This window comes from Mus pahari, chromosome 13 (genome assembly GCF_900095145.1).
Source record: "Mus pahari chromosome 13, PAHARI_EIJ_v1.1, whole genome shotgun sequence".
In the NCBI taxonomy this organism is placed as follows: Eukaryota; Metazoa; Chordata; class Mammalia; order Rodentia; family Muridae; genus Mus; species Mus pahari.
Window position 1 is genome coordinate 4283247 of NC_034602.1, and position 12317 is coordinate 4295563.

At 39.6% G+C, this 12317-nt stretch overlaps 1 protein-coding gene across 1 annotated transcript in view; it reads left to right on the plus strand.

Moving 5' to 3' along the window:
* The window catches only part of Vrk2 (VRK serine/threonine kinase 2), a 105779-nt gene that overhangs the window by 89065 nt on the left and 4397 nt on the right, over positions 1-12317 (plus strand). Inside the window, exons 10-12 of the mRNA XM_021210192.1 lie at positions 1772-1830; positions 5121-5287; positions 11257-11403. Coding sequence (XP_021065851.1) covers positions 1772-1830; positions 5121-5287; positions 11257-11403 — 373 coding nt within the window. The remainder of the gene's footprint in view (positions 1-1771; positions 1831-5120; positions 5288-11256; positions 11404-12317) is intronic.

Sequence of the window (12317 nt, forward strand, 5' to 3'; positions counted from 1 at the left end):
CTGTCCTGGAATTCACTTTGTAGACCAGGTTGCCCTCGAACTCAGAAATCCGCCTGCCTCTGCCTCCCAAGTGCTGGGATTAAAGGCATGCACCACCACGCCCGGCCCTATAAGCAGTTCTTGTACACACTTTGTGAGCACAGTTTAACTTATTTATGTAGTGTACTTCAGTTAAAGGCCAGGATTTTAACCTAACAATCCCTGGCAGACTTTCTTTTATAAGACTAATAAATGGTTTGTTTTAGTCTGGTATCAACATGTATATAGAGGATAACATTTTATTAACTAGTGAATAATATGTCCACATGTATTCATGTATAGTAAAAGGATGCTACATAAAATAGGGTTTTAATACGTGAAATATTACCTTGACTTTACATATGTTAATATCTTCATTTTTATTTGATTAACAATATAAATCCAAATGCTAATATATTATGTATCAAAATTTAAAAATCTTTAGCTTTCCTATGTCATAAGTGCTCCTTCATTTGGCTGTGAATGTATAATGTGAGACTGGATGGCAGCTTTGGCCACAGCTCCGTGTCCCTCTGTCTCTGCTGTCATGAGTCACTTAAGATCACCATGTGCTTTTCCACTTGTGTTTCTCTGTGAATCATTCACTTTATTTATAATTTTAGTTTAGGCTTTATATATTTTTGCTACAGTAAATTAAGAAAGTGATATTTAGCCCCAACTGGAAAGCATTTACCAGGTGTTTGTTGTGTTGATATTTCTTGTTAACTTATTTAACCATTTGGTTATATAAACTCTTACCTGGGCAGGACAAATACACATAGAGAACTAAAAATCACCCCCTTTTCAGTAATCAATACATGAGGAAAATGATTGAACAGAGACACCAAGGCATTTGTGCCCACAGTTCACTAGGGAGACCAGAAATGATAAAGACACAGTGGCCTCTCCTTAGTGGAGGAAATAAAATGTCTATTTTCCCACCCAGAAACCTGCTAACATTTGCTTACATTGCTGACATTTCCTGGGGGAAGCAAACCTCCCCCAAAGGCCGCAGAATATTTATCCCAGGCTCTCTCTCCCTAGACCTTGATCTGTTGGTTCCCAGTTGCTAGAATCCTTAGGGGATGTCACATGTATTTTATGGCATAGTGATGTCAAATGCTATCTCAGAGACGACTCAAGATTCTAGTCCTTTTAGCTATAGACCCCACCTTCAAATTCACATGTACTTTTCAAAGGAGTTTCTAGGTAGTTCCACCCTGAGATTTACTCTGAACCTAGAGTTGAAATGATCATTGCCTAGAAAGCTTTTCCCCGAATTCTACCATGTTTAGATGCACTGACAATATATCCCTGGCAGACTCTTTGAAGGTTTGATCCAGGTTGAAAAAGTCAGTCTGAGCTAAGTTTCCATTCTCAACACTTTTGCTGCCTGATGTAGCATCCGCAGAGACCCATACACCTTTAAATATAAGAGGAATAAAAGACTTCCCCATCCACACCTAACTTTTTATGTATTTTCTATTCTTTAGGAAATATCATAGCAAACATTCTACAGTCCTCAATTGTGTACAATTTGAGTTAAGGCCTCTAGGTAGTTACAACTGTAAAACTGGCCAATAAGAACTAAGGAATGCACTTTCCCACTTTGTTAATCCTCCCATCCATTACAGTTGGGTACAAAAAGGGCACAATTGTGTCCTATCAACACAGAATCAGAGTTTTATGTTCTACCTGAAACAAGGAGCCTGGGCTGAAGACACTCACCATGTGCTGTCTGTTTTTTGTTTAGCCTGCTGGATGAACTCCCGGAGTCAGTGCTTAAGTGGGCTCCTTCTGGAAGCAGTTGCAGTAAGTTGGACCTTAAAACCTCTCTTGATCCATGAGTTTTCACAGTAGCCGCTCTGTGGGTGTTGCTGTTCCCCCCTCCCATTCCCACAGGCCTAAAGCTTCAGAATCACAAAGAGTTTGCTAAATGCGATGTTTAAGTCCTCTTTGACATTGAAGCCAAAACAGTGGTGCTCCTGGGACTGCCTAGCTCTTATGGGTCCTTTGGTTTTTAGAGTTTTACGTTTATATTTTGAGACTCATTCACTGGTTATTCAATAGCAACTGGTATTTTTAGGATTAAGATATTTTTGAACAGAGATAAAAATCAACCTATAAAAAGACTATTTTGAGTCAGTATATTTGAAGAACTTAATCATTGCATGCCTGAATTCTGTTTACACCTGGGTCACATTATACTGATCAGCCAACAAAACGTTTTAGATAAGAAAATCAACTGATTTGGGGCATTGTTACAGTCAGTTTTTTTCCCTTCAAATTTGCACAGGACTTTTTCTAAGTCCTTTGGCTTCATTGTTGGTACGAATGGTAAACAGACCTGGTTCCCAGTCCTGTCATTTTTATACGCATCTGTGACCCATGCAGTAGTTTGGTCATGGAGCTACTTGTCCTATAGAAAAGAGTGAGTTCACTTGGCCATCAGACTTCCCCTCTACTAGGGCAGCTTAGCAGAGAGAATGTTAACCTCAGCCTTTAGCTGACTTGTGCCTCAGATTGTGTAATGTGGATGCTTGTGAGCCACTCTATGTCCCATTATATTTCTGTCATTAGATAGACATATGTGAGCATTTTAGTCAAATGGAAAATCTAGTGCTGGGTCCCATCTGATTCCTCAGTTTCATACCCATGAACTTCCTCTATGCTAGTAATGATGAAACAGATCTCAGTGTTTAGAGCACAAAATGTTTACTAGGACATTTTCTTTGGAGAACATAGAACAGACACAATCTTGAAAATAAGCTGATTTGCAAAACATGCATTCTCATATATATATATATATATATATATATATATATATATATATACACACACACACACACACACACACACACACACACACATATATATATATATATATATATATATATATATACACACACACACACACACACAGACACACACACATCCCTCAAGAAGTTTGCAACATGTGTGTCCAACTGTCCAACTCGTGTGGTAGCTTCAGAAGATTTCTATGTCTTGAACTGGTAGTCAGTGAGGATGCTTAATGTGTTACTATCCAAAAAAGGAGCTAATTACTCAAGAGTGTAGTAATTCCATGATACACTGTGCATTGTGTTTAGTAGCTCTGGAAATTCACAAGTCAATCAAAGAGTATACTTCATGGAATAAGCCCAAATTGTGGAAGGGTAATGTTTCTATCAATGCTTCATCAAAACGCGTGGAGCTTGAGACTCATGATAATAACTCCATAATGAAGGCGGTCCTCCCCCTTTTGGCCTCCTGAGCCGTACTGGTGACCAGCAGGTCTTTTGTACAGCGATGCTCAGTGGGTGTTATGCTGGGAGTTTGCCTTTGTCTTCTGACAGATATTTGTTTTCAAGAAACCCAGCTCTGTTCTCCATTTGGGATCTCCTTCTTAAGCAGACTTGTAGTTTATAGGAAGCTTAGCTTACCAGCTATAACAAGATGAAAAATCAGCAGAAAGTGTCCCAGAAATCGGCAGAGAGTATTGTTGAATATTTCTTTAGGAATCGGATTTGGTAGCTTCCAGAGGGATAACAGCAAATGAGTGTTAAGTTATGTTCTAAAACGGGAGCTGGCTACCAATAATCTGGTGGCCTTGGTGTAAGACAACAGAGCTTGATATGTCTCTTAAGTTAGACAACAAAAGGAGAAAGCAAGTTGCCTAATTGCTCGATTGTTAGAAGCATGTAACAAAGCCAAGAACTCTCATCTTAATCACATTAGCTCTTCTAGATGATTCTTATGGTGGTATGGGACGGTCACTTTGGGTAGGCTGGGGACATGGCTCAGCCAGTACGAGGGTTTACTGCTCTTGCAGAGGACCAGAACTTAGTTTCCAGTACCCACACTGAGGTCACAGTCACTTATAACTGAGGAATTATTTTGACCTCCTATACTCCCACATGCCTGTGTGAATGTACTTGTGTGTATGCACATACACACACACACACACACACACATATACATACATACATATATATACATACACACTTCAAAAATAAAAAGATCCCTGGTTTTAGCAGAAAGAAAGGGCGTGATTATTCCTCTTGGAGGTTTTTTTTCTAGAGAGTGAGACCCAGTCTCTTTGAATGGTGGGAGGACATGAGGGACAGTAAGGTGTCAGAAGTTACTCCTCAGCTCACAGAGCTGTCCCAACTTTCTGGCTATGGAATATAAACACCCAAGGGAGAAAGAATGAGTACTCATATCTGGGCCAGTAGTAATTTTTTAAAGGGTAAAATCATATATAAATGTAAGCAAATGAAAGTATGGTTTTACCACGACCCTTTTGAAACAGAAGTACAGAGGATAGACATTTTAATGCAACACTGTACCCTTTTTAATTAATATTTGTGTTCCTTTTAAAAAACTAGTGAGTGGATATAGCTCAGTCTCGGAGTTACGGCTTAGCACATGTGAGGCCTTGGCTTCAAAGCTCATCACTGAAATAAATAAAAGCTGGGATGAGAAGTTACTATGTAGCTCTGGTGACACACTTTTACATTGGAGAGAAAATAGAAAACTCCTCATCCTACTGACCTAGAAAATCAAGAATAGCAGGGTGCACTGGGGTACTGAGGTGTAGCGGACTCAAGGGAGGACTCCTCCCTTGTTAAAGCCAGCCATGACTAAAAACATGAATCCATGCTGATGTCTAAGTATCCTCAAAGAACAGTAAAATGAAACCTGTATGTAAAACTTGCAATGCGTTTTTCCTTTGAAGTTAGATTTATAATGAGGAATGTTTGTTTTTAAGTGAATATTTAAATGTTCAACCTGAAAGTTGTCTGAAGCGTACGGATTGACTGTAGTTTCGAGTAGTTGTTGGTTGCTATACTTCATAACTGTGCAGGGACTTCCACCCAATATAAGCCACTGTAAGCATATCAACATTGTCAGTTTATCCCACTGTTAGCATCTCATGCCAGTTTTTAAAACATTTTTATTTTAAAGTGTTTTATAGACTTGTTTACTTTTGTTCAGTCAGGTAGGGTTGTGTGTGATTTAAAGGAGGTAACAGAAAGATATTGAGTTTTGATAATTCTTCCCAGTTCTGAGCAACACATTAAAAATTTGATACTTCACAGGTGAACTCGTCAAGTACTTGATGTATGTTAATAATTTAGCTTATGATGACAAGCCAGACTATCAGAAGCTCAAGAAAATTTTGAATCCAGATGGAGTACCTTTAGGGCCACTGGAATTTCCCACTAAAGTACAGAGTGTCCATATACGGACTCCAGCCCATCAAAAAGTAAGTGTAACATAATCCCTGTGTTCTTGCCAATCACACACTGTGAAAGTGTGTCCGTGGAGACATCTCAGGGCAAAAGTGACTTTCTTGCTACATTAATTCCTATTTCTGTTAATCCATCACTAAGTAACATGAACATTACTGTGTTGTGTTGTAACTTAGAATGGGATGTGATCCTACTGTGTGCTGATAAGGAATGAAGCAATCGCTGATGGCCTTATGCATTGATTTCCTGATGCAGGAAGGAGCGAGCTAAAGGCCACTTGGCCTTGACTCAGGAGAGACTTTATGTGCTTCTTTAGGCTTTCTCTCACTACTGGGCCCTGTGGCTTTGTCTCCCAGTTTCACCATAACATGGAGCTAGGTAATATTGTTAGATAGTATTGATACATATCTGTTGACCTTTCAGTTTGTAGAAGGATTAGTTTCTTAGCAAAGTTGTTATTGAATTTGTTATTTCCTTTATTGTGTCTCTGAATACATGCTGTCATATCAACTTTTTAAAAAAAGTAATTCTTTTTTTGCCTTTGTATGTTTTTATTAATATTTTCTTTATTTACATTTCAAATGTTATCCCCTATCCTAGTTCCCCCCCAAATCCCCTCCCCCTCCCCCTGCTCCCCAACCCACCCACTCCCATTCCCAGTCCTGGCATTCCGCTATACTGGGGCATAGAATCTTCACAGGACCTAGGGCCTCTCCTCCCACTAATGAGGACTAGAGAGATGGCTCAGCTGTTAAAGGCTAGGCTCACAACCAAAAATATAAAAAAAAAAGTAATTCTTAAAGCAAACAATTATAAAGTCAAAGGATTCTCAGAAGAGGATGGTAGAAAGCCGAGTCTGTGATTAACAACAGTATTACACAGACAAGGAGGTAACTCTCACTTAGTAAATGTATACACACATACATACATACATACAGATAGACATGCATGCATGCATGCATGTGGAAGGAGTTCTTTTCCGCTGGAGGTACAAGTTAGGGTTAGAATGCCGTTCACTTGTAACTTTTCTTATGAACTTTGGATCATCACAAGTGCTTGGGAGCCAGGCCCGCAGGACGCAGGGCGGCGTGGCTGCTGGGTGAATGGTGAGTCAAGTCTCAGTGCACAGATGGCTCTGATTTGCTGAATTTTGTAGCTGCTGCAACTGAAGACGTAAAATATCCTTCTAGTCATAAATTAGCTCTTTGGAAGCAAAACCTTGGCACAAGAGCTTTACAACCTTCAATTAGTAGGAAAGGAAGTATTTGAATGGCTGTGGTATTGACATCTGCAGGCCCGCACAGTAATCATTCCTAATAGAAGAGAATATCTGTTTGAGGAGGGTTTGCATGGCTAATTAACTAGCAGTGATAATATGTAATTTTTTCATGATCCCCTGATTGTCACCTTTCTCTCGTGACACAATTACATTTTATTGTAGCAAGTGCCTCACAAACCAATTGTCAGTACTGTTTACATGTTACAGGAGGCAGAACAAAAGTTCATGTTTAATGAAAAGCCACTGGATTTTGATCTTGGTAATTATGGAGACTTATTTTAACAGTTGTATTGACTTTTGTATTTTTATGACTTTTCCTACAAAACAAAACAGCGTTTCCCTGACATTGTGCCCTCATAGTCATGGTCAGTACTTAAGATGTGAGAAGATTTTCACCCTTTTTTGTAGTTTTCAATTTCATAAGCATAACTGAAATGTAAAAGAAAGCATTTTAAACTACTATATATTCTGGTATAAAATTCCAGTCATTATCTCCACAGTGTTCGGTTCTCCAAATCAAAAAGGATTTGTTGTGAAACCTTTTTCAAGCAGAAAATAACACAATATATGTCATTTTCCAATGAGTTTTCATTAAAAATATTTTGTTCCTTTTGATTAGACCACTTTGATTTTAAAGAAACACTACTTAAAATAACAGTAACTTTAAAATCTTAATTTCTGTTATCAGTGTGATCACCCTGGATATGTAGGCAAGAAGACATATCCCACAGCGTATCAATATTTAATTAATGACTTTGTTTCTATACTATTTTATGTGCACATATTTGTTTAAATATATCAAAACTATAGTTTGACTAACTATGGGTAAATTGAATCTTAATTTTAAGTTCTACAGTTTACAGATTTCTATTAATACTACAAAAATCAAACCAGCAAATGTTGACCCTTTGCTGTCCTAACCGCACTGTCCTCCGTTCCGCTGAGCTAGGCACACGGGATGATATCTGCAGTAGACACTTCCCTAATAATTGTATGAGTCAACGATGACTGTCAATCTGGGGGCTGCAAGTTTGCGCTCCCGAGTGCCAGTCTCTTTCTCAGCCCCTCAGCACACCTTGCTACTATGCACGGGGGATGCTTTTGCTACTTGACAGGCTAGTGAACAAACGAGTATTCCCTGACAGATATTTAGAAATATCAGTATATGTACCTGGCAGAGCACATTTATTCAGATACATGTTTTCTACCTTTTATTATTGAAAGGAAAGGGAATTATGAATGTTTAACTTTTCAGCATATTATTTAATTCTAAAATGAAAGTTTTAAAATTTAACAGTCTTTTTTTTTTTAAAGATTTATTTATTTATTTATTATATGTAAGTACACTGTAGCTGTCTTCAGACACTCCAGAAGAGGGCGCCAGATCTTGTTACAGATGGTTGTGAGCCACCATGTGGTTGCTGGGATTTGAACTCAGGACCTTCGGAAGAGCAGTCGGGTGCTCTTACCTGCTGAGCCATCTCACCAGCCCAAAATTTAACAGTCTTAATAAATTCCATTTGACTTAGAAAGTAGCACATGAGTGTAAGAATCTCTGCATTCATAGCATGAGTGTGCAAAGCAAAGTGAGGTATTTTACTAATAGATGTTTGAACGAGTGTGGTGAGCATTTACAGTACACTGTGATTTTCTCTGGAGCTAAACTGGAAATGAATTTTTGCCAACATAGCAGAAATGCTGTTGTTTCATTTTTCCTGAAAAGCATAGCCGTCACTTGCAGGGCCATCCAGCAGCCCTGAGGCAGCTGCTGTCACCAGGCTGGTCTGGTGACAAGGTTCCTGGTCTAGATGGCCCCACAGTTGCTTGTGCCACCCAAGAAACCTTTGGCTTTGTTAGTTTGCTTTTTTCATACCGTGTTGTGTTAGGTTTGAACTGATGTCTGCTTTAGCAGGCATGCTGCCATTGTGCTAGCCCCTGCCCCGACTCTCCAGTTTACTCCTCCAAAGTCAGTGAATGAAACCGCAGCTCCCAGTGCTTGTCTAGGTTAGTTTCAGCTCCAGGGCTCTCACAGTGTAAACCCAACTACAGAACCTCAGTGTGCAGCCCTGCCTCGTACTCCAGGTCATATTTCAGTGACTGAGCCTCTTCCTCGAGGAGCAGCAAGTTTAATGAACAGCCCACTTCAAGGCAGAATGAAAGCTGTGGGTCAGTCTGAAGGGTCCAGTTTCCTTCATTGCACACAAAAAAATGTGGGTCCTTTTCTCAGCCTGAACCCAAGATCCAGCAAGTCAAGGGGGAGTGCATACTGCTGGGGTACAGAGCTTCAGGGAGGAGTGCATAACTCTGGGGTACAAAGCTTCAGGGAGGAGCTTTAGTTTTCAAAAGAATTCTATGAGCTTGTCTTCCTGTATGCTTTCTACATGAGAGGAATGGAACACAAATCCCTGACTGGGAGACTTTATTATCAATTTTTAGGAGTATAAAGTGTTACTGTTTTATAGAACAGTGTAAAGAAAATTAAGCAAAATGCTATCTCATTTAAGTAGTGAGTTTCCTTGAAAGTGATGCATATTTGGGTAGTGCCCGTTTTGATACTCTGAGATGCTGGGAGTGTTTTGTATTTCTTTTCATATCTTCGTAAATAAGAAAGTTTAACTCTGTTCAAAATTATGAATTAACTCGTCCCATCTTACTCTTAGTGTTATAAAGCATTTGGATTATTAGATAGAAGTGTCAGTGGGATTGGATGGAGATCCTCTGGCCACTGACCAGATCCAGAAGGCACCATCTCCTCCAGGAAACCTCAGATGTGATGAAATTTATTATGCCCAATTCTTTTCTCTAGAGAGCAAACTGATACTTTTAATGCTTAGTACATAGGACAGACTAATAGTCCTCAGTTATTGCAACTAGCAACAGTCCATACAACCTAATATCCGCAGTTCTGAATGCTTAGCCAGAAGAAATGAAAGCTCATCACAGAGGCCTGAGGATTTTATTATTCTCGAGTTATTTGTAGTAGGGAAAGAAGTATGCACTGACAAATGGATAAAAGTAATGCACTGGGTAAGAAAAGTCATCAGCGTTAGAAAACTCCCCCTTTTCCATTAATACTCAGTGAAACATGGCCAACTGGTCCAGACAGACATTGCATAGCTGTAACTCAGATGTGGAATCTAATTCAGCAAGACACTGCAGAGTAGAGGGGTAGATACCGGAAGTTTGGAGGTGGGGAAAATGGGGGAAAGTTGGTTAAAGACACAAATATTTCTGTTATGACTTATAGAAGTCTAGTCTACAACATGACAGCTATACTTAATTCTCAGACATGTGGTTGAAATCTTCTAAGAAAGTAGATGTCATATTCTTACCCCACCACACACACAGATATGATAAATATACGGACTTATTCATGGTATTTTACAATGTGAGAATTTCAAATTATCATAGCAGACAACTTAAATATTCATGTTGATTGTGTCTCAATAAAGATGGAAGGGAAAACATTCAACTAATCCAGAGTTTTCACAATGACTGCTATATCAGTGTTCCAGGAGGGTGAAACAAGTATGGGGACTCTCATTTTATACCAGCCAAATAAATAACAAGTCTGCATTTCTTACCCAGCTGATGACAGGGAGGAAATTTGTAGGTCCCATCAAATTTCCCAGTGGACTTAGAGGGAGGGTGAAAAACAGTTAAACTTCAAGTGATTGGGAAACACTCCCGATCTGCAGGTTAATAAAAGGCAGTGGTTTTGCCATTCATTAAGATGCTGAGATCCAGGAGGAGGCGAGAGGAAAGGACTGTTGTGACGACTGAGCCCGCCTTCAGAGCACCAGCCTATTTCAAAGAGAGGGAATGAACACACTTGGCAATAGAAACTGGAAATTGAGAGACTGCAAATTAAGACTCTATTTGCCCAGGCAGCATAATTTATTCTCTATTTTGGCACTGGCTACTCCATTATTTCCCCTTCTGCTGTCCTGTGCCCTGCTCTCCATTTAACCCAGGAGAAAGGCAACAGCACTTTGAGCTGCTGGGATTGGGAAGCTGCTGCACAAACACTTCACTCGAGGGCCTCCGTTAGCTTTCAATTCTCCACCTCTAGTTCTGTGTCAACTCAAGGTTATTGAGAGTCAGTCATTCCCCAGATGTCACCACAATGTGCAAAGGAAGCCTGAGAGACTGAGCCTGTCATGACGGTGACCTCTGGTATTAGTACCCGCTACCAGACGACATGAACTTGTCTTGCACAAAGGTCACTGCACTCTATGTAAGCAACATCATAGGCTTCTATAAACTTTCACATCAATTAGCCCCTCTTCAACAATAGGAAAATAAGATCTTAATTAATAGGAACTTAAGCTACAATGATAACTGGTTCCACTCACAGCAAAGGTTAATAATGAATTCACAAGCAGTTTGAAAATGTGACAGTGTTCCATAAAAATACAATTTTCAGTGTAAGCAAGTTTTTTATAGAGATAATTTTTAAAGTGTGTGTGTAACAGTGACATGAACTTTAATTGGTCTTTCCCATTGATGGAGAAAGGATCTGGATCTTGCTAGGTATTGCTTTTTTTTTTTTTTCCATAAAAGCCATTGTTGCTTTTGGTTTTCATTTCTTTCTCAAGCCCACTGTTAGCCAGCTTAGGCTTTTAAAGAATCTGGATATGAGTGAATTTTTTTTTTAATGTCATAGTTTTCATTTCATTATAACTTTTTATTCCATACCAACAGGTTGATTCACCAAAGGCTACAAGAAAACCAGCCAATGAGTTCCCAGCTAATTTCCCAAAGAAAGTCTACAGGGAGACAAGAGCAAGGCAGAGAGAGGAGCAGGAAGACAGCCAGCCCACAACGCTGCGGAGCAGGCTGGCAGCACCGGTGAGAGCTGGGTGGAGGGGTTTTATTGCTATCACATTAGAATAAACACTTTGGGAATACAGACCCACAAGGTGAAGGTTGTCTGTTTTTTTCTCAAATGAGGATAGAAATACCCTGTCCTCCTGGTAAAATCAAATAACTGTTACAGGAACAGGAGCAAGCATACATGCGAATAGATTATGGATTATCTGATATAGAACAGAATCTGATTACTTCCCCCAACTCCTAACAAGATAATGAAGCACACTTGGATTTCTTTTCCTGTCTGCCATCCACTAGGGACCCTTCCCTGCATACTCTGCACTTTACGTGATTGCTCTCCTCCAATCCTTACCATCACACATAAAGGTAGTCCCTGGCTGTCAGTAGGCTGTGTTTGGAATTGTTTCGATGGAGAGTACCTTGCCCTTTGCATGACTCAGGCAGACAACAGCAAAAGCCCCCCCCCCCCCAAGCCCACGTGCTATGATGGGAAAGCAAAGCATACAAAATGTATCTGGAGAGAAAAATGTAAGTATAATTACATCAGAATAGCCAGTGTTTCCTTTGATTTGTGCACCATCATTCGCAAATGGTTTGAAGCAGTTCACCGTGTGAAGTGGGGTAATTTAATACCCCACCTTTCTCACCCTCTACCCAAGACATACTGATGTATAAGGCAGCTGGGATGTTAATCACTAAACTGAGCACTGAATTTGGCTCTGAACTTCTTGGCAGCTGAGTCAAAAATTAGAAGTGGAGTTATACATTTCTCATCCAACCAGCAAACAAGTTTATCAGAAAGAAATGTGCTGTTAGTGTGCAAAGGAACCTCTTGCATTTATTCAGTATGAAATAGCATTATTTGTGGTTTTATTTTAAACTTACATGCCAAAATCTACTTCAAATGGGCATATTTTATAGTCCCACTTGTA